Source organism: Diplotaxodon limnothrissa, linkage group LG2 (assembly GCF_057381915.1).
Source record: "Diplotaxodon limnothrissa isolate DT_005_m linkage group LG2, D_limnothrissa_male_GT1.1, whole genome shotgun sequence".
Classification (NCBI taxonomy): Eukaryota; Metazoa; Chordata; class Actinopteri; order Cichliformes; family Cichlidae; genus Diplotaxodon; species Diplotaxodon limnothrissa.
Window position 1 is genome coordinate 11,223,549 of NC_140597.1, and position 27,940 is coordinate 11,251,488.

The following is a 27,940-nucleotide window of genomic DNA, read 5'->3' on the forward strand; positions in this document are numbered from 1 at the left end:
TTTATTTTGCAGTCTATGCAGACATCTTGCTGTGAGTTATTTACTGTTAAGTAAAAAAGTTAGGAGTGGAATTATTAACCACGGTTACTGTGATTTCTGAAAATGGTCGGCGCCTGGACAGTAGGCATGAAATGCAATCCCAAGTGATCCATGACTTTCTCCCACTTTGCAAGACGGTAAACGTCCACGAGTCTGTGGTCCGTCTGCGGCCCGTTAGTGTCGCTGCAAAACTACATGAGTGAATTCACAGCTGGCTGCTGGCACCAAAACGGTTACCCATGTGCAGTAGCAGGAGGCAGATAACAGGCAGGATGGCCATTATCGGGTGATCGGGTCAGTGTCCATCTCTGGAAGAAGGACTATCCGAGTGTCCGTCCCTCATGCTAGCTGATGACTTCTTCTGCTTCTGCTTGGACTTCCTCAGCATCCGAACCTACAAACAGCAGAAGACAACAGAAGTGTAACCCTAAAAACCCCCAAACAAAGTTTTTTTCCTCACACAAACATATTCAAGGAGCGGCTCCAAACTAAAACACAGATCATCTACAGGTGTATACATAATATATAACAAGCTACATGTAAAGATAAACTACAGGAAATACAACTGTAAAGATCATCTCCAAAGTAAAGTTGCTCTTTACCATAGAACTTAACATGTTACAAAAGGTTCTACTTTTACGTTGAAGACATTCCCCATTTCCCATTCGCATCACACTTTTAATAGTTTAAGTACCATCGGGAGAGTAGTAACTTCTATGCAAACTGTAGGAGACCACATGAATTAATCATTAGCATCCATGAGGATCTGTCTGGACTTAATAGTTTAAGTTAATTTCTGCAGTTTAATTTGCAGTTTTTGCCGATTATCACAATAATCGCTGTATTTTCACAAAAAGATTGCATGTAATTGCCAACTTCACCCCATCCAATCACAGACTGATAGCAGATAAGAGATAACTCTGTCTAATTGCTGTTTCATTGCCATCTTGATGATTTCAAGATTGAAACTGACTGCGACTAGCTGCAGACCTGATCCCCGTCTTTGAAGCAACCATTTCAAAGGCGACGAGATCGTGAGTTCTTTGCACGCGGTCACAATAATTTTGGTTGTGCCACAGTCTCTGGCTACGATTTCCCTGTTGTGATTGTAAACACTGAGGAACAGGATGACTCCAGAAGTCACGGTTTTCAATTTCAGTTTGTGAATTTAGAAACAAAAGTCAAAGAACCAGCTGCTTTTTATTTTGAATTAACTACGAAAGACCAAAGAGTGCATGCCTCAAACATCCTGAATAAACTAAAATACGTAGTACAACGAGAAAACTTTTTCTTTCAGTAAAGAGACATCAAAGCAAAAACATTCAAACACTACGGAATGTTCCTCTCCCGGCTATTCTCGGGGATAAACCATTATTGCAAAGTATCAAACTGCATAAAAGTACCACTGAGGATCTGGCTCAGGTTACTTAGAGACAAAATGTTTGAAAGTGATGCAAGAATACTACACTGGCCAGCATATGACACAGAATTCACCCCTGCAAAATTGATAGTAGGTTTAAATATTGGTGCAACTTTGGCATTACTGCATATTGGAAAATATCATCTGAAAAAGATTTAAATACCTTTCAACAATGTCAGACAGTAACAACCTGGAGAGGGGTGACTTCTTTAGATATCTCCAATTAAGACATCACTTTAATACAGCTATTGTGTCCAAGGAGAGAAAGCCTTTAGTTCAAATTTTTATAGATGCATGTAAAGGGAAACTGACAAAAAAACAAATCTCTATGACCTACTCAATACTACAGATAGAAAGGAAACTCTACCACTTACATTAAACTCAGATGGGAGAAAGAGGCAGAATAAACCTATCTGAAGAAGATTGGTCTAATATATGTGAAACCATAGCCACTACTTCAAGCTCCGATTCATGGCTTTGAAAAATACTCAGAGCTTCTCTTTTTTTTTTTAAAATCACCCCTAAGATTAAAGAACTCCGAAGTAAAAATGCTGAACATAGTAAATGTTGGAGGTAATGTGGATATACTTCAGTAGGCCACTTCCATATTTTTTGGGAATGTCCTAAAATCTCCCCCTACTGGACAGAAGTGGTTGAAAGAACCAAGCAGATAACTGGGTTACAGGTGGAGGGGAGCTTCAGTGTCATTTACTTAGGCAACATAACAATTGGACTGAAGAAACAGGACAGATACCTGCTACAGATATTACAGGCAGCCAGCAAAAAAAGCTATAATACGCAAGTGGTTGAATGGGGAACCTCCAACTGTTTCGGACTGGACAGAAATAACACACGAAATTCACGTTATGGAGCGACTAACCTCCTTGAGACTGTCCTCAGAAAAATGTGAAAAATACTGGAAGAAATGTAAATGTTTTCTTACTGAGAAATTACTCTAGAGCCTTGTGGTATTCCTTTGTATTACCTCTGGTAATAATATGTATCTGAGTTGTACATAATTTTCAACTTGTAACCTTGTGTATGTCAAACTTCTACCTAGATGGCCTAATCCCCCTTCTGTTTTTTTGTTTGGTCGGTCCTTCTTCTGTTGTCTTATGTTCAAATGTTATTTTCTATAAAAATGGAAAAAAACACTCACTAAAGTAAAAAAACCAACACTACGGAAGCCGTGCAGGGACAAACGGAGTGTACCTTTGGTCCAGCAGCAGAGATGATGATGTGTCCCGGCGGCTGGATCCACGGTTCTCCATCCACCTGGACTGGTATCGGTTTCCTCAATGTCAGCCTGATGTAGTTCCCTTGAGCAATGCGAATCCCAGAACGGAAACCACTCTGCACCTGGCCCTGCGCACACACACACACACACACACAGTGTGGTAAACCCTCTGGATAAAACCAGTCTGTACTTCTTCACTCTAAATTGTCTCACCATGTGGACGACCCCTGTGACCCCAACCACCTCCAACAGGCCGTCATCGATGCTGGGTTTCTCATAGCGACTGTCGACCTCTGACCCCCAGAGATCAGCACCTGAACCCCAACTACACACAAGAAGATGAACGTGAGGTCAAGACTGTGTCTGTGTGTGTGTCTGTGTGTGTGTCTGTGTGTGTGTGTTACCTTGGTATATTGAGGAAGATTAGCCCCTCTATGTTGGGTAATGGGACTTCCTGCCCATCCACGTGAAGCTGCAGCTCTTTGTGGAGACTCCTGGTGTGACTGATCTTCTGCAGGCCTACCTTCACATACACACCTTTGTTATGAAACCTGTGGAAGACAGGAAGCAAAAGGGCTGATTGGAAACGTGGTCTTCACTGTCAGAAACACGCACCAGTACTTTCTGTAAAGTGCAATACCACTGATGACCACTAGATGTCAACTAGAAAACAATCGTAACTCTTATTCATAAAGCGTCAACTTTAATGGGAAATTACAATCGACCACAAAATTCTGGCTCTCTCATAAATTTTCACCTGCTGGTGAATTTGTCGGGTTCGTCCTCTCGAGCCAGGTGGAAGTCGAGGCTGAGCTCCGCGTCGATACCGAGACCAAAGTAGTTGTTCATCTGGACAATCTGAGGGAAAGACAGATACTTCCATGATACTTTTATCCATTTTTTCCACCACAGCATCTGTATAAAAAACGGAAACATCCACAACCTGAGCGAAGTTAAACCAACCCTAACTTGTGAAAACAAAAAGAACTACAGGGATACCCAGAGAACCGAGATCTCCACCGAGGCTAATATGATTTATTTCACTTTTTCTCTAAAGTGATCCCAAAATTTAACGGCTTGTTACATTTTTACTTTGAAGGGAGGTGTCCTGTCCACCTCCCTTCGGGTTCTGTGAAATTTGTGCATAATCTTGTTGTCAAACAATCATCGACCACCATTGGGCTCCACCTTGGCAGCGGAAACTACCGTAGCTTGTGGAGTTCATAGATATCCTTAAAATTAACAAACAGTTTGTTTGGGTTTATGGGTTTTTCCTAACTCGCTCTGGCATCAGCTGTGCAAAAACATCAGTGGAGTGTTTTTGGATGACATCATAGCCCCTCTACACACCAGGAGAAAAACCACCTCCCTCCAAAGTTCAGCTGATAGCTGGAACAAATTAACATGAACAAAACTCCCAGGAAGTCCAGATCCTTTCTGTTCTGTATGAAAGGAAAGTTGTGAGCAGCTGAAACTGAATCAAATGGCAACAACAAGCTTGTACTTCACTTCTGGCATCAGGAGAATGACCAGACTGCAGGATGTTTTCAGCTGATTGGCTTTCGGGAAGCAGTCAGTGGAACTTCTTGTTCCAGCTGTTACAGATGCATCTGAACTAACCATGACCATTGTTAGTTCATGGACTTTTGCCTGGTTGTAAAGTCTAGACCACGAACATGTTTCAGGTTTTTGGAAATTATGTTTTATCTCTTAATCTAATAATGATAATGCTTTTGGATCGGACCTTGGGTGGCTCCAAGAAGTCGTTCTCTTTGCCATCCTCTGAGACATCCTGGGCGTCCAGCAGGATGGTCCAGCGGTCCATCAGAATCTCATCAGCCTCATAAACCGACACTAGGATGTGGTAAGGGTCCTCACCACTGTAACCTGGACCCCACCGCAGGATACGAGCCAAGTCGTTACCTGACAGGACACAAATCAAACTCAACTGTTTACCAGCAAGTTAAAAACTGCCAAGTGCCCAAATCGACTCAACAGGAACTCGTCTCTGCATTAGAAAACAAATAAAAGGAGCAGCGTTTGGTCTCACCTGTTCCTAGTGGTACAATGCCGATGGGCGGTTCGCGACAGGTCAGTTTGTGCCTTACAGCCTCCAGCACTCCAAGCACCCAGCCCACCGTCCCATCGCCCCCGCAGACCAGCACCCGAAACCGGGGAACCTCCCTGAACGTGTGCAGGCTGCAGAGCGAACAGTAGAGACAGTTTTACTGCGATGACCACAATTTAAAACGAGGTGAACATTTCTGACACCGACTGAAACTTCACAAATGTCTTTAGGAGATTGGTACCCCTCCACAGACTACCTGCCCAGACTGGAAGCAGCCTCACTGTTTGCTGCTGGGTTGAATCTGCAATGCTTTTTTTTCAGCTTTTTGTGGCTCCGTGAGATGCTTTTATGTTACTTGGCAATGGTTTTTGTGGCTCTCGTTAGCTGTTTTGTGTCTTTTTTGTGGTAATTTCTCATCTCTTTGTACTCTGTCGCATCCCCCTGCAGTCTTATATTTATTTTCAGTTGTTCTGCATGGCGTTGAGGTTGTTTGCAACTCTTTCTAGAAAGCACAACCACTTCAGTTTTCTTCTGTTTCAAATTTTAAAAATTAGGTTAAAACCTAAACAATTACTAACAAACTATAACAATAACATCATAAATAAACAGGCAAACGTCATTTTGTATCACCTTTTAACTTTGATGGTGATAAATCCGGTCTGCAGCATACTGATGGAAATGTTGCCAGGTTTGCCAGTAAGTGTCACACACTACATGTGAAACCCACTGGTTTCCACCATTTTGAACCCTTAATATTATCTCAATATTTGGCTCCCAGAAGTGGAGCTAAGTTATCAGCTAATGATAGCTAGCTGAATTAGACACGACACAGATAAACAAAAAAAACATCCAAATAAAATCCTAGAAATAGTTAACCTCACAGCAGGTTGGTCAGATAACTGCATTAAAAAAGCTCCAGAAGGCTCCAACAGCACATTTATTCCAGTCACAGAAGCCACGCCCCTAATAATTAAACTGTAAGGTGAGTTATAGAACGTCCCCCTGTACAGGTGTTATGAAGGGGTACATAACAATAATTCTTCTCTAAGTAAATTTATTGCTGGTTATGGTTCCAGTGAGGCGAAAAGTTCACCAGAAATCAGAAGAGATCTGCTAACTGCAAACCCACTGCTGTGTCTACAGTGATGATTTTTTCTATAAAATAAGTAGTGACGGCGTCGGAAAATCCTCTGCTTTCACCGAGGAGGTGTGCTGTTGTCCTCACCCGGCCAGCGGGCTTCCGTTCATGATGTCGAAGACCTGGTGAGGGTTCAGGAGCTTCCGGAAACCATAGAGGAGCTCTCTCCCCTTCAGACCGCCACTCTTCGGGTTGACAAACACCAGCAGAGGACACACGTCTGCTCCCAGCGTGTTCTGCTGAAAGGAAAACCCGATGCTGGTGAGATGTTGGGCAGAGGTAAGAGACATCTGGAAGCTGAATGGTTTTATTCAGTGTGCTTGTTTCCAGAGATTTTCCTGGAGCTCTTTAAGCACCGCAGCCTCATTACATCTGCTCGGTTCGGTAAGAAGACACCAAAACTCCTCGTGCTAAGAGTGTGTTCGCAGAGCCTGAGTTTAATGAGGCGTATTTGAACAACAGTTACCGTGATCGCCGGAATGACCAGCGAGGTGAGCGTCTTGTTGTTGATCGAAGTATCTTTAGTCAGCATGTAGATCCTCTCCGCTTCAGCGAAACACGAGATCTGCAACACCACCGCACCTGGACACACACACGCACACACACACTGTAACAGCAGTCTGGCAAGGAAGGAGCGGCTAGCAGGTCCAGCGGGCATGTGGTGTGGAGGTTAGCCGGATAACTCGAAGCCAGTCAGTTAAATTAAACAACAGACCTTTATTCATTATCAGCAACATAAGACCATACAAGCCAGGTCTCCACGGCTCTACTCTGTCCATACATACATGTGCGGGGTTCGGTAGTCGTCGGCGCCAGGCCGTTACAACAGTAAGGTGTTTCCTCGGACAATGGAACATGAGCAGCATGGAATGGCTGCCGCTAACAACACACACCCACTAGGAGACCCCCACAACTACTACAACAGTAGGGCAACCCCCCCTAGTGGTGCTATAACCCAAAAGGGTTGTTACAACACACACACACACACACACACACACACACACACACACACACACACAGAGGAAAAATCTGAGTTTGATGTCTCAGACCCTCAGTTTATCTCAAATCAGCTGCTGCTAACTTTCTTCTAAGACAGCCATACCTTATAGGTTTAAACAGAAGGGGGTGGAGCATGTAGGTCTGAGATGACCATATTAGGAATATAACTCTTTGTGACATCATATAGAGCCAATGGTACAAAAAGCCAACTGAAACCAAGTGTTTAGAGCATACTAAGGCTGAGCTGTGGGATCTGTACGCACTGAGCTCATCATTAGAAACTCTGACTGTGTTAAATATGAACATTCATCACTGAGACAGGAAACCAGGTGTGATCAGAAAGAATTTGCTCTTAAATAATACAAAGTCATGGTTTTGAGGTTCATCGGGCCAGCAGTGTGACCGTCAGCGTTATCATCATTTCTTTAAATATTTGTCCCCCAGGGTTGCACAGCGAACACAGACTTCTGACGGAGAAAACCGAAGGAAACGACGCCAATGATGCCACCACTCAACGCAGTGTTCAACGCACCCTACCTGCTCAGCAGGTTTACCTCACTGCACCTTTGAGCACAGAGAAAAATACAGCTGAAGAGTCACCATTTCAACAAACCACAGGAGTTCAGCTGCACCTGAAGATGACCTTGAAAAAGAGATTTTAGATTTTTATGGAAAACTCCCCAGAACTTTCTGATCACACCTCATAAGTGAGCGTCAGTGAGTCAGGAAGACCATTTAACTGATCTGGACAGCAGCGCATTTCAGAGAGAGTCCCGTCCTCTTTAGAAACATGTATTTATCCGTCTCTGTCCATCAGGCGACGCTCGAGTCCTGCTTCCCACTCTCACCATGGTTAGCTTGCAGTTCACAGATTTCTTCTGACATAAATTCAGTAAGATGTGTTCAAATTTATTTACCCATAAGGACACAAGAAGTCCTCGTGGGACAGAACCAGTGTGAAAACTACAGAAGGTGATCTGAGCAGGAGGAGGCCAGGAAAGACTACATGTGTCCTCAAACCTGCCCAGCAGGCTGCTTTCATGACGGACGACTCACCTTGATTGAGATAGAAATTGCTGATGGTGACCAGGTGACCTGCAGAGAGGAAGAGGAGGACAGGTGAGTCAGAGCGGCAGAATTAAACCTGAAATTAACAGTTAAGGGGAAATGAGCCTGAACATAAAACTTCGGTTTGAATAAAAACACAACAGAGCTTCACTTTTTAACTTCGTCACACGCTTTAATCACGTTTGGTTCACATCCACCCACCAGAGGGCGCCACAGAAGGAAAGCATGCGTTTTTTAAAGCGACTCACTCTTGATGGCGAGGTGTTCCTCGATCAGCTGCGTGTACTTTTCTGTGGTGAGCAGGGGGGGCAGCCCTCCAATCAGCAGCTCCACCCGCACCGCCCGGTTCTTGTTCTCCACGATGTAGAACCGAGTCTGATTCATCTGCCGCAGAGACACCTGCACATAGCGCGACGCCACATCACCACGTCAGGGTGCGTCCACCATCTTTTTATTCTGTATTATGGTTACGATCTAACTGAGGCACTACGCAGGAATGACCACAAAGCTCACTGAATTCGAGGCAAGCGGTTAGGATGCAGACCACGAGTCCCCGACCTTTACCTGCCCGTCATCTCTACGTTTCCCCTCCCTCTCCCTCTCGATGGTCACAAAAACAGAAAACATGCAGACAAAATAAAAGATTATGTAAACACCTGCAGATGAATTTTGCAAACTGAATAACGAGTGGCTCCACAGTGGAGTGGTTAACACGTTTGTCTAACACATGGAAACGTCTGACAGCGAGAGGAGACTGAAATCCCTGCGAGGACTGCAGATCCTAACCACGCACAGCAGGAGACGCCGAAAGAAGCAGAATCAGCTAACTGATGCTGGCGGCTTTGCCACAGAGAAACCAAAGAGTGTCACCCTCTGCAGAAACCATTATTTTTATACTGTAAAAATGTTTATATTTGCAGCTCGGATATCCAGCTTAGCAGACTTATATACCTGCAACTAAAGTAATAATAATAATAATAATAATAATAATAATGCAAAAAAAAGAAGAAGAAAAAAAGTGATGTTTATTTTAGTGACACGTGTCTCTGTCAGAGTTACTACAGTAACTAAAATTAAACTCCAGACTAAAGCTGGGTGTTAAAAGCGTATAATCAAAATAAAAAAGAGAAGTGAAACGATGCTGTGTACCAACAACCCCGAGGTCAGTGTGGCTAAATCTGTCGACACATCAAGCATCAGCAGGCTGCGGTGCACTTCTTCCTCATGCTGTGTTTGAGCTGTAAACGCTCATAAACACTTCTTTTCTTTGTTCTTATGAAACATACTTCAAGAGGTTTGTGGTGAGCGTAGCAAACATTATGTAGGAGCTGGTAACGGATAATAAATACTGATTTGTAAATAACAGGACAATAAACAGAACTTTTTATACAACATTATACTGCAGAATACTTTTAACTATGCAGCTCATCCTCTTTTTGTTGACAGTACTCACTCCACCATAAACACAATCAACAATGGAAACGTAGCTTTAGAAAGCTGTAAATATTCCTGTTACCACTGTGACCTTCACATCAATCTACTGACCTTGTAGGAGAGGTCAGAGGTCAAATTATGTTGGACGAGACCTTCTATATGTTGAACCATGTTTTCTAAGTCAGTTTTCCACCAATTAATCATGAAGTTAAAGACCTCAGTGGATGTAAGCCAAGCTCTAATGGACCGCCAACACCAGCCCACTCTGCACTCTTACAGAGTTTTATCAGAATTCATTCAAAAAATTTTGTGCTATCGTGTTTACAGACAGAATGACACGCAGGCGCTACCAAAACCTTACCCTAACTTGGTGAATATAATCGAATATATTCATATAATCTGACCTCAGACACGTGGCTAGTCACTAATCTTTGGATGTGCAAAAGGCAACAATTAAATGCATCACTTATTCTCAGCGTTGGCATTTATGAAAGTTCATGAAATCTTGTTTGTCCTCTTACCTTCCTGATCTCCCGCAGTTTGTCCCGAAGCTTTTCCTGAGGAGTCAGCGTCTGTCTCTGCACTGGATGACAGAGACAGAAAGGTCATGACCTTCTCCGGTATCACATAGAGCTTCTGCAGAGCATGGCAAGACTCCACGCTCTGCTCTAAGGTCCAGGTTTATGGTTTTAGAAGCGCTGAAGAAGGTGCGTAATGTTTAAAATGAAGAGAATGACAGCGGCTTGTACTGTGTGCAGCTCAGGTGTGGGTGAAGTATTCAAAACACTAAACTGAGCTGAAAATATTCATGGGCCAGAAGCAGCTCCACGCTGACCACGAACCACTTCAAAAATGGATCTACAAAAAAACCCCACTCTGACGTGTTCTAGAGACCTAATGTATTTCATTGTGATCGTGCATGTTCTCTGAGAACATGGCTGAAATTTGATATTGGCTGAGCGTCTCAAAAAGTAAGTTTAACATAAAACAAAAGAAAATCAAAAGCTGTATTGGGTGTGGCTTAAAGGCAATCTCAAAATAGGGGGCGTGGTCAGAAATGCAACAAATATGGGCGTAGCCTATTTAAAAAACTATTTCAATAATTGTTTATTAATGGCTGTACAAAGTAAGATTTAAGTAAGATTGTAAGACCTGATTCATATTATATTATATTATATTATATTAAATTAATCGGTGACTTAAATTTTTTTTCTCACCATAAATAAATTTGTAATCTAAACTATCTGCAATTAAAATTTTACCCTTGCAATTTCTGACCTTCATACTGGTACTCCGGTGTAAAGTTTCGCCAGAAATAAGTATTAAATAAAAGATTGTAGACGTATAGGTGTGGCTCATACATCAGAATGCTGAACTCTATGAAAAGCTTGAAATCAGTGATTGTTTTTCTAGACAAAGCTTTTTTTTTTAAACTTAAATCTATGAATGGTTTTTATTAATAGTGATAATAAAATAAGATTTAAATCTGTACAAGAACAATATGGTTCCTGTAGTTGGTCCTGCTTGGTCGAGCTGTAGAAAAGAGGCCCGTGATTGAGTGATAAACGATGTAATAGGGACATATGAATAACACCGCATCATCATCGTGTCAGCATTAATATGTGCTCTACCGCAGTGCTCATACTCGTTTTCCAGGTCAGCTGCAGGTTGGGTTATTTTTCTTCACAGTCACCAAAATGTGATTTTGTTTTTCCTCATGCGGGTAGTTCTCACCTTGCTTGCTGCTCATGCAGACCTCCAGCAGAGAGAATTTTGATAGATCTTCCTCCTGAAACCGCACATATCATCGACACCATCAGTGGTTTCAGGGCTGAACTTACATAAACAGCTCAAATTGCCGATTGAAGTATAAACTGCTCAAATGTCCTGCTCATGTTCATTCAGGCATTAATATTAGCCTGGACGCGTCTAACACTTGTAATTTTACCTGTCTGTCCAGCTTACTGAGAACCTCGGCGAGGACCGAGGACGTCGTGCTGCTGTCTGAGACGGAAACCGAAATGAAAGCAACGCCTGACCTGAAACACAAAAACAGTTAGTTGACAAAAACCAGGGACTCTATGTGTAACGGTGGACGTAGCTTCCAGGTTTGATGGGCTTAAATATGCATTAAATCCAATGACCTGCAGAGGGCGACTCCTCTGGCTGCAAACAACTGTGGCTGTACACGTTTATGGTCTCATTAGTCATTCGTTTGAAGGACTATATACAGGACGATGATCATGTCAGAAATTTTGATTCAATCAAAGTGGGCGGGGCTACCTCGTGATTCAACCAGTGGGTGACATCACAGTGGCTACGTTCATCTCTTATACACAGTACATGACAAAAGGTTGCTTTCTTGTGGTGGACAGAGTCCTGACTAAACTCACTTGGGCCAGTCAGTGTACACCTTGATGACCTCAGTGACTCGGGGTTTTGCCCTCAGCAGCCACGAGTCGCCTCCGTCCTTCAGCGAGTTCCTGTTGTCCGGGCTGCCGTTGCGGTTCAGGATGTCGTCGCTGTGCAGACGCTGCGGGCCGCCGATTTCGTGCAGCTCGAAGTCCTGAGGGTCGTCGGGGAGGTAGAAGGCCCTCAGTGCCGCCTCCTGCAGGACAACACAGGTATCATAGAGCTATGGGGGTTTTTTGTTTGTTTTTTTAAATGCCTAAAAAGAAGTATATTTTTTCAGGCATTTAACTCACTTTCTAGTTTACAGTCTTTATTTTGGTTTCAATTTGTCACTACTTAAAAGCCTTACTCTTTAGCTCATAATCTTTTTTCATATTCTCAATTATTGCTGTACCTAATGTTGACTTTTCATTTGACAGTTATGAATTTTATTTATTTAATTTATTTTACTTAAGATTTAAAATCTGAACTTTGACTGTTCTCCTGTTTTTGGGACAAAATTTAAACTTTTTTAAAGAATTCTTACTTTTTTTAATCAAAGAAATTTGACTATTTTTTTTTAGTTTTATCATTTGTCATCTTCTAATTTATTGATTTGTTTTTTTCTTTTAAGTTTGAGTCAAATTTTGATTTGTTTTTATTGTAACTTATTGTTAATTTGTATATGAAAAGTTTTTAAACCATTTACGCCATAATTTTGACTTTACTCATACGTTTGGGGGTTTTAAGCCTTTCATATCTGTAACTATTTAATTATGTAAATCCTGGTTTTTCATTTCATAATCTTTCCTTAATTAATATTCAAATCCAACCAAGGTCAAAGTTAGACACAGTCTTACTGAGAAGCAAGATTAGTCACGGTTTTCGGGATATTCCTCTGACACCATTCTGTGTCATATTACTAAAAATAGCTTTTACAGAATTATAGCTCACTGCTTTTATTTTGAAAGTTGTGTTCCATGAAAGTTGTGTGAGATTTCGGTGGTAGAAGAGGTAGTAGTACCTGTCTTGGTGTGTGTGTGTCTGTGTGTGTGTCAGGTTTTTGGGAGGAAGCAGAGCCCTTACCACCACTTCCTCATTCTTTGTGATTGAGACCAGTCGGAAGAAACCGCGCTTGACTGCATCGTCGCCATCAAACACCTTGAGAAACTGTTTACCTGTGGGTCACAGTAAACAAACCAGACACAACCAGATGTGACTGCAACATCTGCAAGCAGAAATGTTATTCCACAGCTGTATCATCCACCAGTCGGTCATTAATAAAACCTCTGAAACACAAAGGGAGCTTGTATACAGACATACGGTGAACCGACCTGACTCTGAGGCAGCCGGCTGACCGTCTTTGGACGCTGGCGCTGCTGCAGCAGAGAGATCAGCATCATCGGAGTTATCTAATGGAAACATGGAGGAAAAGAGCCGGTCAGGTGAGACAGTTTACTGGACACAGAACTTCCTGATCAGATTTCAACAAGCTGGAACAACCTGAAACAGACCCAGATCAGCAGCTCACCTTATTCTCATTTAGAGCCTGACGTCTGAAATCTTAGTTTGTGGATTTGTCAAGTAATAGAATATCACCAGCCAAGAAAGAAAAAGACAAACGTCTTTACAATCACTGTGAGGAGGCCGCTGTGTCTGTCTCAGCTCCATGTTTATTACTGTTAGTTGTTGTTTGACTTTATTTGTCAGCACCTTTCATACAGGTGCATCAACTCAAAGCATCAGCAATCAATTAAAAAATACAAAAGGACTCTGACAGCACCACAACAGTTGGTGTTTCAGCATAGAAGCACAACACCAACCACCACAAAGCAATGATGTGTTAATCTCATAGACCCATATTTTATTCACAATTGAACAAATGTTTAAACTGAGAGATTTCCCAAAAATTATAAGCTCAATTTGAATTTGATGGCAGAAACAAGTCTCAAAATGTTGGTACGCAGCAAGAAAAGGCTGGAAACGTAAGTAATACTAAAAAGAAACAGCGGGTATAAGAAGAGCATCTTAGAGAGGCAGAGTTTCTCAGAAGTAACGATGGGCAGAGATTCACCAACCTGTGAGTTTTAGCTCATATCTTATTTTTCTGTTTACACATTTGATATGTTTTCTGTGTTCTATTGTGAATAAAATACAGATTTTAAAATCATCAAATTCTGTATTTAATTTCCAGTGTCTCAACTCTTTCTACAAACAGAGTAGAAAAGTGAGTTCAGATCTTGTGAGACTTTGGAGATCGTCTGGAGGATGAAAATGAACTCTGGCTGTTTCTGACTTTGCTGCCTTTCTTCACGCGCAGCCTCCTGAGCTCTGACTTTGATTTGTTTTGCTGTTAAGAGTTTTATTTTGGAAGAATTCTCTGGAAAACAGAAACACCCTGAAGTGTTTTTGTGAATTTTGCGATTTGGCCCTTTGAAACCTGCAGGGGCTCGTGTTTCAGCTCTCGGCGTTTGGATGTTTGTCTGCACTATTCACATCCTGACTTCTTTAAAAACATCTTTTTTCAGTTTCACAGCTCAGATCAGCAGTGAAGCTGTCAGGAAACGAGCCGAGCGTTTGCGGTTCACACAGTTTGTGTCAGTAGCGTCAAAGGATGTGGTCTGGAGGAGCATATGTGTGTTTGTTTCACTCCTGCTGTGCAGACCTGCCTCCCATTAACTCCCGATGATGTAAATCTTTATTTTTTTTGAAGTGTGAACATTTTCTGTAAGGCGGGGTTCACTGTGTGCATACCCAGCTCGTGGCTGCAGCTCTCAGCGATGCGGTAACAGTGCATCTTGCTGAAGTTTCTGGAGTCGAGGCGGATACAGGCCGGATGCAGCAGCATGCAGCGCAGACGTCCCAGAGTGCACTCTGCCGGCATGCCGAGGTAACATGCTGCATGGCTCTGCAGGCGGGAGGGAAAGCAACATGTCACTTTACACACACCAAGCTCAGGGAAGTGAAACATCATGTAACACCCGTGATCTCAGAGTTTTATCAGCCTCATCGTCTGAGGGTGGAAGACAAATCCAAAACCTGCAGTTCCTCTAACGCCCACAAGGGGCTCCAGCAGCGAGTCAGTCCCCACAGACTCCATGTTAAAACTTTACAGCAGAAATAGACACGTTTACAGCCTGATACACACACTGCTTTAGTATCTGTAGCTAATCCCCCCTTCATAACACCTGTACAGTGTTAAAATTTACATTATTAGGGGCGTGGCCTCTTTGACTGACAGTTCAGCTAGCTGCTAGCAGGGCTTCACTTGAACTGCACCTCTGGACTGTGTTTGTGCTGTTGGAGCCTTTTGGAGCATTTCTAAGTAAGTAAATTAGGTTGATAACCAAGCTAGTTAGCATTAGCTGGTAGTTTAGCTGATAACGCATGCCACCCTCTGATCCAAATATGGGTGCTCTTGGTTCCCAAAGAGGTCACAAAAAACTACAGCTGAAATTTCATATTGAGTCCAGAAACTTATATATACAGTCTAAGGCACAGGTGTCGAACTCCAGGCCTTGAGGGCCGATGTCCTGCTGGTTTTAGATGTGTCCTTCCTACAACACAGCTGATTTAAATGTCAAATCACCTCCTCAACATGTCTTGACGTTCTCCAGAGGGTAATGAACTAATCATTTGATTCAGGTGTGTTGACCCGGGGTGAGATCTAAAACCTGCAGGACACCGGCCCTCGAGGCCTGGAGTTCAACACCCCTGGTCTATGGGGTAAGGTGGATCTGTGGAGACTCAGGAATCACCTTTACTTGTTAACAGTTTCTGTATCACCAGGACCAGAGACAGCTAAATGATCTCAAAGAGGTTCAATTTAAATTTAGGAAGAGAATAGTCTGGGAATGGAGGGACTCCAGTTAGCTGGGGTGAAGCTTTAAACCTTAATGGAATTTAATTCATCAACTGTACAGGTGTCATGACTGGACTGGAGCCTCTGCTGGACGTTAGAGGCACTGCATGTTTTAGCACTTGAGCTGCTTGAAACCCAACCTAAACCCCACCCTAGAGGAAATCAACACTGACACATTTTTCGCTGATTCTCACCGTGATGCCGCACCACTCGCACCTCATCCCTGCCAGGACGTCAGACGACCCGCACGAACGCCGGCAAACCTCACACCTTGCCGCTGACGCCAGGTTTCCCTCCCTCCAGTGGTGGTGGTATGTATCCTGGAGCAGAAAGAAAAGAATGAGTTTCAGTCCAGCGCTAAAAATAGTCCCCATCAGCCGCAGCTAATTGAGGAGGATGTAAAAATGAAATGTCATATTTGTGAGGAGGAAAGCACCGAAAAAGAAAAGTGCACTGTGTGAATAGATGGGCTGAAACCCGACGACAGCTTCCCGGGGTTGTTGTCAGCCTGTCTGCCATCATCAGCTCTGCAGGAGATCAGCTTCATGCTTTTCACTTTTTATCCAGACTGTGAGCGATCGATGGGTTTTGATCGAGCTACACACACTGAACTGACAGCAGACATCCTCATTGAAGTGTCTTACAACGTCTTTGATTAAAGTCAGACTGACTGGACCTGATCAATATCACTACTTCACAGAGCCCAGTTTCTATTATAGACTAGCTGCACAGTGGGCGCTACCTACATTTCAAACTATAGAAAATTTGTCAGGTAGGAATTCAGTTATCAATTATTTTTGTTTTCGTTTTTTAAGGTGGAAATATCTACTATCTCATCTTGTGCACATGGTATTACACTTCAATATTCACAGCAGTTTTAATCACAAAGTCTGCATTTGGTGACACTTCCCTCTCCTTTAGTGGAAAATACTGATGCATGAACTTTCTCAAGCTCCTGCTCTTCAGTTCAAGGAGTGACTGATCGTTTTCATTGTTGTCACAAAAAATGATGTCACAGATGCCAGAGGACAGAGCATCCCTGCCATGCGCCCGTTTTTTTTGGTAACCTCGCGTGCAAAGCAAGGGATGAAGCGTGAGAGACAAGGTCATTTCAGCACGTCTCAGTGATCGCTCACTGCAGGAGCACAGAGATGGAGAACACTGATGCAGAACACTTTGAGACGACCACCACGACTGCTTTATTTCCTGTTTGTGTTTTTAACTGAGTTAGACACAGTTTCAGGTTTGCACAAGCACCAACCAAAACCGCGAGATGAGTGGACGCTGAGGGTTCAGCTGGCACCAGAGAGCAGCAGGTATTATATAAGAGAATAAATTCAGAGGCCTTGTGTTACTTCTAACAAAGTCAGTATTTTAAAAAGAAATACAATAAAAATCTACAATAAAGTCGTCATAGCTATGGATGTGAGGGATCAGAATAAACTATTAAACTACCTAAAATAATTATTAAAGCGATCGATGTGCCAAACGGCTCACTGATAGATCACGTAGCTGGAGTCTACTCTAAACTACTTCCAGCAGTCATGTTTCACAGCTCGCTGAGCTCAGCTGCATCTTCCACCTATAGAGCCTGCCCTCTGGTGGTGTTTTTGTGCATTACAACATAACACACGGCCTTAACACAGCATCTCTGTGCCAGTTAAGAAGAGCCCGTTTGTTAACCAAACTGACTGAACTTCTCTGGTTCGGCCCTTTTATGATCTGATTGTGAACGTCATAGAGAAAGTCCTCATCTTCAGTGACATTTCTGTGTCACTGTTTGCGAGTTTAGGCACAAGAAACATGAGGCAGTAGCGCCCCCATGAGGTCAGACTGAAAACTGTAGCATTGGCCTACGTAGTTTTAGTCCAGCTTACTGTTGGAAACACTTTATATTTATACTGATATTTTTTAAAGCGATACCTGCTCCAGAATCCCGTCCAGTTGGCAGCTGCGACAGTCGGCACAGGTGAAGATGGCACAGTCAGCGTGGACATGCAGCTCACACACTGAAACACACACACGCAAACACACACACGCTAATAAAAAAATCACTCATGAGATTTAATCCACTGGTCTACTTGGTGATGGTGCTGGTCTGACCTTCGCAGCGCAGCGCCGTGCTTCCCTCTGTTTGTTTCCTGCAGACGCAGCAGAAACGTTTCTTCTGACCGGCAGGACCGAAGCAGTGAGCCACCGGCACCTGCAGGGGGCAGCAGCAATGTATGTTAACAAACAGACAAAGTAAACGCAACACTGAGCCTCCAGCCTATTGGCTGTCCATGAATACAGAGCTTAATTAAAAAAACAAAATCCCAAAAACAAAACAGCACATTGCTCCTGCTGCTCCAAACAGTCTGTAAATCTGCATTGCTCCTCTGATTAAAATAGTCCCCATCAAAATACAGCTGTTGGCTGCAGTTTTTATGTTGACTTACAAATGTTGCTGTAAATATCATGGCTGTTATTTGTTGTTGTTGTTGTAATTGCCATGTTTGATCCAATGACCTCTCTTCATTTCTTAAAAAGAAATGATTAAATGCATTTTATTGCTCTGTTTTTCCTTCACTTTAATGCTCCTCGCTCAGTGTCGCTTGTGTACTTTACTGTAATGACCGAGTGGAAATGTTTATAATGAATAAAGAGACCGTCAGGACAGAGGGATCTGTTATAGTTTTGCATTTTTCCAAATCCTTTATTTATAATGAGCCACCACTGAAGCGGCATGACAGGTTATGTAAGAAGATAACATTCAAACATGAGGGGCAGAGTGAAGGCCTGCAGCTGCATCACATCCAAGAGAGCCAAACACCCCAGAACAACGTGAACGCAGCCGTATGGCAGCTCACAGTGTATTTACATTAAGTTTTAATTCTACTCCACGAATGTGCGAATGAAAAGCCGTGGAGCTGGGAAGAGATGTCGGCGACATTAATGATAACTAATGCTTAACGGTGTCCCACAAGGCTCAGTTATGGGTTCAGTTGTTTTTCCAGTTTTTATATTGATGACACTGTGTTATGTAAAGTTATACGCAGATGATACCATATTATTTTGTTATGCTGATTCAGATGATCTTAAACTTGTACCAAATGTACGTAAAACCACATTTCTGTTACTCTGCTATGGCACATCTCTACTGTTCGACATTTCATTATCGAGAGAAATACAATTTGACTTGTGTCAGATGATGTCATAGATGAATATAACTGGTTATCATCTACATAGAAATATATAGTTTTCTAATAATATTACATTAGGGAAGCATGTATAAAGTAAAAAGTTTGGCTTCAGCACAGACCCTTAGGTGATTGAGGAAATCTCCAACAAAATTTGCATGCAAAATACCAGGAAGTATCCCATAAATACAATTCAAACTAGTACAGTGCGTTTCCTTTAATGCTAATTGCGTATTCTAATTTCTTCATTACAATGTTGTGACCAGCAACATCAAACACTGCACTGAGCACAGATACCAGTCGACTATCAGAGGTGATAAGAAGATCATGATGATACTTGTCATGTAGGAAACCTCTGAGGGGCCCTGCTGCCTTCAGGTTTTGGTTTCTGTAATAATAATCTGGTAACTGTCCATCATATTTCTGTAAGCTGAGTGTTTTGGTGTCCAAACCTCCAAACTGGACTTCCTGGATCACACTTCAGTGTGTCTAGTGAAAGTATGTTACGTGAAGCACCACACAGACCACACTCTGAGCTGTTGTTTTCCATTTGTGTTTTGTTTGATTATTTTTGTGCCGCGCCGTTTTTGTGCTTATAATGGAGCTGCTGCTTGTCAGGTCGGAGGGTAGAAATACTGAACGCTCTTTAGTTAAACCTGACCCAAGAGCTGCCTGAGCAATAATAAGGAGCCTGAGGATATTTCACATTAAAAGCAGGTGAGGAGAAAACACCACTGCTGCCGCCTGCTCGTGTTTATTGCAGGGCTATTGATCGGTGCAGCAGTTAGTCAAGCTCAGTGATCAGTGCTGTGCTGATCGATAAACATCGTGTCGGCGCGTGTGTAGCGTTTCAGCGAGGCGGCAAAAGTGAAGGAGACAATAAAAAGAAGGGCTGGAGAGCAAACTGTGAAGCTGACAGAACAAAGCAGGTCTGCTGCTTTCATTTTATAACTTTGTTGGCTGATTATGTCTGGTTTGTTCTGCTGGGTAGAGTTTGTTCACTCACCATGGGCCATTTCTAGAATGTCACCTTCACTGGAAGCACAATTATCCACTTGTTTCAGTGCAATGAAGTCTCTGCAGCTTTTCATTTCTTACAATACAGAGTGATAAAGTCCACAGCAGAAGCTAAATCCCTGCTCTGATTTGGTTTCTAAACTGTTATTTACAGTAAACAGACTCTTTGAGGGCTCTGAATGTCACTTAGATCCTGAGACAATGACAGACATACTTATTAAAGAGTGGACAGGTGGTCTGTGAGAGGTTCAGGTCCGGATTTGAAAATAAGCATTTTGTTTCAACCCTAACTCACAAAAATTGCCTGATAAAATTAACTCAAGGAATGCAAGCAGGTGGCACTATGACACTGTGTGGTGCTTGTGAATTTGAGTTGCGCAGGAGAACAACGTTGATGCTAGTTATGCTTCTTGGAGCAACTCATCTGGAGTTTTTTTTTTCTTTAGTCCTGATTAAAAAGTTATGGTTGAAGATACAAAGTTGGCTTTTACTCTTCTGCTTGTTGGTAAATGAGAACACTTTTTGTTTTGATCCAGATATACCTCTGTTTTTATTTTTAAGGATAATTAGCATAACAAGCTAGCTGTTAGCTAAGTGCTAACAGCTAGCTAAGTCCTGTTAGCTAAGTATGTAAATTCTATTCGTTTTCTTTTAAGTGTTGTATTATTTTTTTTTTTTATTTACTTGTGAGCTTAGAGTAGGAAGGAAGTACTTCTAAGTACTAAGTAAGCTAGGAAGTAAGTTTAATGTACTGTACAAGCGGTCTTTGTATAAATTACATTGCAGCCACGTTTTGTAGCAATGAGTTGCATTCTCGCAATTCAGTAAGTGGTGGATTCATGTGGCCGCTGTTCACAATCGAGAAAATGTGAATTAAATCAAATGAAATTGTGCGAGTAAGACAAATTAATCCACCTGTGATGCAAGCTGCGTTGCTTCTGGACAGATTGGCTTATGAGAGCTCAATATAACACACTACCTGGGTAGTACTGCTAACAATAAATGCTATACACAAACGCACACACACACACCTGAACTTAAGCGACTCTGAACCACTTGAGCGTGCGGACTGACAAACATGGACTGCTGGAAATCCTTATTGTGAAATATTAAATTACTGTTTACTTGTTAGTTTAAATAAATATTTGAACTTTTCTTTAAGCTGTGAACACAAAGCCAAAGATCCTAACCTACTGTGTATACACGGTATACCGTGTAACCGTGTAACATCAGCTTATTAGTCTTATTGTGGCTTACAGTGTGATTTAGTCTCCTGTTTGCACAATTACATAAAAAGTCAGTTCTCACTTAGAGGTTACAATAAAGCCACTTTCGCAGCTGAACTTTTCATGACACATTTGTGAGAATCAGACTGGAATATTCTCCAGTTTTCCTCGCTCACATGCAGCAGCGAGCAGGAAATAGTCCTCTTCAGATGCTTTCATGTTACTGGAAATATTCTGTGTGGTTTAGATGCGGGTGGATGCATGGGTGTAGTGTGCAGGAGGCAGCGCACATGGCGCCTACTTTCTACAAGTAAATGCACCAGACTCTCAGCTGAGCACATCAGCATAATTGCATTTGGACCGGGGAGCTGGTCGGTTAAAGGCCGGCTGATCTCTGATCTGATCGTGTTTGCATTCTCGTTCTCTGATGGGTAATGCCTAAAGAAGTTCAGCCCTGCAAGGTGTAAAAATAAACCCCATCTCATCACGTCTGGGGATCCCTGCCTTCGTCCCATTGGCTCCCGGACTGGGGTCCAGAGATTAAAGTAAAGGTGTTTCCTCACCTGCAGTGTTTAGTCTGTTTAAAACGGGTGCAAACCAAAACAACGACACTGAGACATTTTGGAGGAGATGGTCTCGGTGCGGTTCCAATCCGAACCAACTACCACGTGTATGTTACAGAAAACATCCTGTAGCGACGTTTGCTTTGTATTCTCAATGCAGGAAGGTTTTATAGATGTGCAAATGTCTGTACGGACTAGTAAATGGCTGTGAAATAAATGTAAATTCTCTGTTTTCTCACACAGCACCTTCCTCCTGTTTTTACTCTCGTTGCTCCCACTCCAGACGCATCGGGCCAACATTGTCCCGTGTCTGTAGTGACGCATTTTGGCTCATTTGGAGTTTGGAGCATGAGCGTATGTTGGATACTCACCTGGACCAGAGACGGAGTCATGGAGGAACAAACCTTCCGCAGCGTCTTCAGGCATTTTTCGTGACACATGAAGTTACACACTGAGGAGGAGACAGAGGAGCACAGTCAGAGACCATTAACACTGTCGGGGTTTCTCTCGGCTTTCTGAGTTGTTGTTAAAGAGATGCTTTTTCTTATGATATTTATATGATAATCTCTGCATCTCAGTGGTAAACTGACCGTGTGTGCAGCAGGCATTAACACAAATACAGCCGTCGCACAAACATAAAAAAAAATAAAAAAGCACGGCATGAATTAAACAGGTACAGATTCAAAAAGTTTCAGTGCAATTTTGCAAACCATCACTTTCACCTGGAGCACGATTTTCTTAATTCATTACAGCTGACGTTACCTCCAGCACACCTCGGGGGTTTCTCAGAAAGCAGCTCGGACATGCAGGGCACCGACGCTTGTTTCTGTTCCTCTGCCTGACGTTAAACTTTTAAAGCCTTTTATTGAAACTATGATACGATACTGATGCTCACAGGCAGACAAAGCGGCACCGAACAAAAAGACTGATTTTGTCTTCAGATTGTGACGCTTGGAGTGGGTAAAAAGTAAAAGAAAAATCAGCACAGTATCGTGATATTTTGTCATATCGTGTGGATAGATGGACACCAAATGATAAAACTACAAACAAGAGGGCTCGTCTCATGCACCAGTGTCCTGAGATAGCCTTACGTCAAACTGCCACAACTGAAAAACCATCCAAAGCTGGACACGCTGAGCTCGACGAAGACAAGTCTGAATTCAGAGCAGCTAATAGCTCATCACGCGAGTAAAAACAGGACGGCGACCTCCTTCCTTCTATAAACTCGGTCTGTTTGTGCTTCACAATTTTTAAAGCAAAAAAATAACTGACAGTATTGCAGTCGTACAGTGATAATGTCCCACCGTGGGGTGTCTGGTGATTCCCATCAGTAAAAAGTTGATTTGGGTTTTTTTTACCCAACTTAAATTTGTTTTTCAGGCCTCAAATAACCTCGTGGATATCTCCTGATGTTATGAGAGCTCAAAAATGCTGAAAACAATTAAAAATCATCAAATCTGGACCCTCTGTGTCCCTCACAGGCCCGCGACTCTGAAAATACTCACACTATGAGGGTAAACCTTTGAGCTGCTTTAGTAAATAAGATATTGCACATAAAAAAACATCAGCTGATTCTGAGGGGGTCAGAGTTCAGGTACTGACTTGTATTTGCCTCCAAATTCAGCCGAGTTAAATAGAGTTAAACAAAAGCAGAAACCTTTGATCTGTTCTTGCTGCTTTTACTTCCAATACTCCACCCGCCCATCCACCCCGCAGCCCTGCAGCGCTCAGATAAGAACGCTTTCACTCGAGCGCCCGGTGGAAGAGATGCGGCGTGGAGCCGTGACACCGTGAGAGCGAACAATAAAAATGTGTTTGGAAGAAGAAAGGAAGCTGTCAGCTGGATGACTGCTGGTCACGTTTGCACCTCGTCCGCTCTCGCTGTGTGTGCTGAAGTGACATTTAGTGAGTGTGCGTGTTGTTGCCTGTGCTGTCACACTGTGGTAAACCTCAAATGTTCACTCTGGCCAGTTTGAACAATAAAACCTGCTGCAGGCGAGCACGTCTGTGCACACCATCCAGACAACCAGCACAGAGTGGCAGACCGAGGCCAGAGGAGATCAGTCAGGTTTTTCCTGTCCAGGAGCTCCGGCGGGTCATTAACAGCCCCGATGAAGGCACTTTCTCACAGCCGGTGACTCAGCAATGACTGCTCAGAGTCCACGATATCACAGCTAAAACTTTAATGTGTTTGATGAGGAGCAGTTTGAATGAATTTTTGATGATAATGTCAATCCAAACGTTCATACTTGACTCTTATCAGACAGTCGCTCTCTGCTTCCTGCAGCTTCACTGACTGATTTTAAATCAGTCAGTTATTTTAAATGTTGGACAGACAAAAAAAAAAACCTTCTGCAGCCTGAACGTTTGATCAGTGTCCTGCTCTTTTATAGCTTTTCTATCTGTTCCAACAAACTAACATGGTAGCAGCCAAAAGGTCAAAGTTTAGGCTCCTGAATGCTGCGTGCAAACCTGTGTGTGACATGGTGGCTGCAACCGTCTTTTATAAGAAGTCGGTGCTCGTGGCTCCTGGCGGTGCTGCCGCTGGAAACATGTAAATTACAGCAGTGCGTGATAAGCACTCGCAGCAGCTCTGGTCACAAAGGAACAGCCGCCGTCGCGGCCCCGTGTTTTCACCGAGATACGTAACCAAAACGGGATCTATTCTGATCTGTACTCCTGTCCCAGCAGTGGCCGTTCCTGTTACACACAGTTTCTCATAATGAGCTCAGTGTATGTACAGTAATCCAGGCTGCCCTTTGTGCTCTGTGCTCACTTTATTTTTTCTGCTTTTAGCTCACTTACTGCTGCAGTCACAGCCGTAAACGGACATATATGGTATATAAGATGGATGTGGCCATTGTGACATCACCCTTCGGTTGGTGAAGTCCTGTTCTACAGCCATCTTGATGTTTTGAAACTGGCTGTGGCAAGCAAGGGGTAGATGTGACTGAGAAACCGAGTAAACCACACGCATCCTGCTCTCTGACTCTGATGGGACCCCACTTTACAAAATAAACTTCATGTTTTATTCAATAAAAGCTGAAAACAGTGACTGAGACAACAAACTCATCAGGAAAGAGTCCACTGAGGTTAAAGGTCAAAGGAGCCAAGCATCAATTTCCTTAAACATCTACAGAGTTTTTTTTACCAAACAGATACAAAGAGGTCCTCTACGTTTGTTTAAACTTTACTCAACAAAAATGTTATTTCATGTCAACTTTAATTATTTATAATGACCCTGGACGTGATAAGACCACTGGTTGTTATGGAAACGTGCATTCAGTGACTGGTTGGCGGCGACTCCTGGAGGTTGCTGGCCCGTGCTGGGTGAAGCTGGATGATTTGTGTGGTTGCCAGCAGGTTTCACGTCCGTCTGCAAACGCTCGCCAACTACATGCCGAGCGGCAGTAAACAGAAATTAAAATTGTGCCTCAACGCTGAAGCCAACATGTTTGAAAAGGTGAGCTTTTATTCTGAAGGTAAACAGCCCGTGTTTCCTGTGTTCACAGTTTCCAGTTTCCTGCTCCTGAGCAGCTGGGCAGTGTTTATGCACAAGTCCATCAAACAGTGACTGCAGCAATATCCTCGCTACCAAAGCAATCACAGCCAGGCTTTGGCCAACTGGTCGGAGAATACATGCTTTTCCCTAGCAACAGGTGGTTGCCAGGGGGTCACTGATTGGTCTGCAGCCCTGTGTGACTGAGGCTTCAGCCATCAACCACTCCACCGCTCTCCAAGCTTGTGTGACTGATGTCTTATTCACTCGATTGCACGCCATCACTGTGATTGTCATGCAGCCCCACCCCCTCCCCACTGGCCATTAAAACAAATGCAGGTTTAAGAAGTCATCTCCAGGGCGCCGCTGTAGCTCACCTGATTGACCTTGTGACCTCTATACTAAAGACTACGGAGGTCAGAGTCCACTCGGTTCACCTTTTACATAAAGGTAAAGGGAAACATGAAAATGGGCTTTTAACAACGCAGCGGACTAGGCAATTTGATGACATCACTGGTTTGTGTTAATCCAAGTGACGGCTTAAAGAAGAAAGGTTACGTAAGCGAGCAGAAGCGCTGCTGCACATTTTAATGCATCTGATGCTGCTTGTGATGAAGAGGATGGTCTCTGCTCTCACTCACACAGAGACGCACAAATACACACACACTCACACCCCTCCAACAACCAGCATCCCTGCCAGTCTCCTGTTGCCATGACAACCACAGGAAGTAAATCACGACTTGACTGAAGCTCCAATTGTGCCATAGACACTTTGCCTCCTTTAGACATGCACACACACTTAAGTGCACACACATACACACTATGCAAAACCAGTGTGTTACTGGGCAGACTGAATTGTGTTGGTGTGCTGGATGTACTCTCTGATTCTCCTCCCAATTCATGATTAAGATGTGTCGAAAGGAAAAGAGGAGGCAAGGAGAAGGAAAGGAGGAAGAAAATGAACAGGAAAGGAAAAAGGGAACAAATGGGCCCTTGTCTGTGTTGGTTAACTGCAGATGTTGCATGTTTTGGTGCATGCAGACAGACTTTTAGAGCAACCACACATTATCCTGTAAAAGTTTCCAGCTGCAGCCTGAGGTCGGACTGGGATACGGTCTGGGATCCAGCCTGGCCTCCTCAAGCGGATCAGCTCCGTGTCCGGGGCAGGTATCGGTGTAAGTCGGGTTCATCACGTTGTTAAACACACCTCAGCTCAGGCTTGGTTCGGTTCCCGCGGGGAGAACCGCATGTGCGCTTGCGAAGCTCACGAGCTGAACTTTGATCTCGTGCATAAGTAATGACCCCGATAAATAAAGCATATTTGCTGTCTTACCTTCACACAAGAAGCCGATGATCCCCCAGATGAAGTCGCTGCAGCTGTGGCAGAAGGTAGGTTTGGTCAGGGTGACTTTCTTAAAGCAGTGACCCGGTGCAGAGCTCTGGTACTTGGACCGGAGTCCGGGGGACTGCTGCGCCCTCTTCTTCCCGGCCAGCGGGCTCGCTGTCCGGCTCTCTGCGGCATCAGGGTCCGCCGGTCTGGGCCGGCCGGAGTCCGCCATGTCCTCCTGCCCGCCCTCTTATAAAAACTTCCCAACAGCAGGGCGACAACACGGGGTTCAACAGCGGTAACTCCTGGTGCCAAAAGGGCTGGATGTCTAGGAAGTAGTTCACCCGTAGTGGAGAGACATCCCACCGGGCCAAACACAGCGGCGCAGCCCGGCAAAGGGCGCCGTGCTCGGTGTGTGTCCTGGACTTTCCCCCTCGCTCTGGAAGATAATTATCCAGGTCCTAAAACACACAACAGGCCACCAGTTCACGGCTTAGTTTATGGCGATTGTGACGTCGGTGTCGCCCCGTGGAGGGTCGGTCATCGCACCGGCTGGAGCCAGCGGTGCTGCCCGGCGGAAAGGGCGCCGAGGTCGGTGTGCTGTCTGAGAATCCCGCCTCACAGGCTCGTTAAAAAACAAACTCCCTGCACATTTATCGACCAGCCACTCTTCCAAAATACACGACAGCTGTTCCAGTGAGAGATTAATACTGGATTTTCGATCCTTTTCGACGGCGTCTGCTGCTCTCGATCCCCGCGATCAGAAAGACCCTCCGCCCGGAGACAGCGGTGCCACCCAGCGGCGCAGCGCGGAGGACAGGGCGCCCTGCTCGGCCACTTTCCCGAAGCTCCCTGCTAAGGAAGGTGGATGAATAAATGATGAAATATCGATCGGGCAGAACTGGATGCCGAGTGTGTCCGCAGCAGCGTGAAGTCTGTGAAATGGATGGGTGATCTTTTCAGTCTCAGCGATCACTCAGCCAGCCAGGCACCCCCAAAACAGCCGGTCCAAGCCCACAGAAAGACACAACAAATCGGTGGAAAAGAAGTCCAAAAAGCGCCTCAGTACTGGAGACCGACGACAATCAACAAGTGTGAAGTCCCCCTGACGGGGGGGCTGCTTTCATTTCGGGTTTCTTCTTCCTTTTCCGAGGCTGATTCTTCTTCCGCGTCAGTCTCCAACACTGATTTACTCCTCCTCCCTGCGCTTCATCCCCTTCCCTAGTCTCCTTCGCTTCCTCCCTACCTCCTCATCACAGAGGCTCTTCCCTGTCTCACTGAATGACGGTTTCCTAAAAGCATTTATTTCTTATCTCATTTCCTTCCTCCTGATGCTTTTTTCCTTCCTCTTTTTCTTTACTCTCTTCCTCAGTCTTTCACGTTGAGTAGTTTATGAGAACGAAACATGCAAAGTGAAAGTCTGTGATCAAATTTCGGCTTCAGTGTCTCCTCACTGAAGGCTTGATTCTGAAA

The 27,940-nt window shown here is 43.8% G+C and overlaps 2 protein-coding genes across 2 annotated transcripts in view; one reads left to right on the forward strand and one right to left on the reverse strand.

The window, feature by feature from the left end:
* Window positions 1–94: 94 nt before the first annotated feature.
* Window positions 95–27,640, reverse strand: dgkq (diacylglycerol kinase theta). The gene is made up of 23 exons (XM_085360720.1): window positions 26,474–27,640; window positions 22,013–22,092; window positions 17,760–17,859; window positions 17,580–17,665; window positions 15,851–15,976; window positions 14,549–14,702; window positions 13,129–13,206; window positions 12,881–12,972; window positions 11,797–12,011; window positions 11,352–11,442; window positions 11,138–11,192; window positions 9,925–9,986; window positions 8,218–8,368; window positions 7,958–7,996; window positions 6,369–6,484; window positions 5,990–6,141; window positions 4,747–4,895; window positions 4,441–4,619; window positions 3,454–3,554; window positions 3,101–3,247; window positions 2,910–3,021; window positions 2,672–2,824; window positions 95–433 (listed from the first exon to the last, which is right to left on the reverse strand). Exons 1-23 carry the CDS (start codon window positions 26,697–26,699, stop codon window positions 335–337), a joined length of 2,763 nt encoding a protein of 920 aa, XP_085216846.1. The 5' UTR covers window positions 26,700–27,640; the 3' UTR covers window positions 95–334.
* Window positions 26,504–27,940, forward strand: part of mgat4b (alpha-1,3-mannosyl-glycoprotein 4-beta-N-acetylglucosaminyltransferase B) — a 138,982-nt gene continuing 137,545 nt past the window's right edge. Inside the window, exon 1 of the mRNA XM_085360731.1 lies at window positions 26,504–26,529. The gene's annotated coding sequence lies outside the window, so the exon portion shown is untranslated. The remainder of the gene's footprint in view (window positions 26,530–27,940) is intronic.

Excerpts from the sequence above, each read along its gene's own strand:
- dgkq (XM_085360720.1), bottom strand. The coding sequence starts at position 26,699 with ATGGCGGACTCCGGCCGGCCCAGACCGGCGGACCCTGATGCCGCAGAG. Across the intron at positions 14,703-15,850 it reads GCGAGTGGTGCGGCATCACG|AGCCATGCAGCATGTTACCT; the intron begins GTGAGAATCAGC and ends TCCCGCCTGCAG. Across the intron at positions 4,896-5,989 it reads AACGGAAGCCCGCTGGCCGG|CCTGCACACGTTCAGGGAGG; the intron begins GTGAGGACAACA and ends TTCGCTCTGCAG.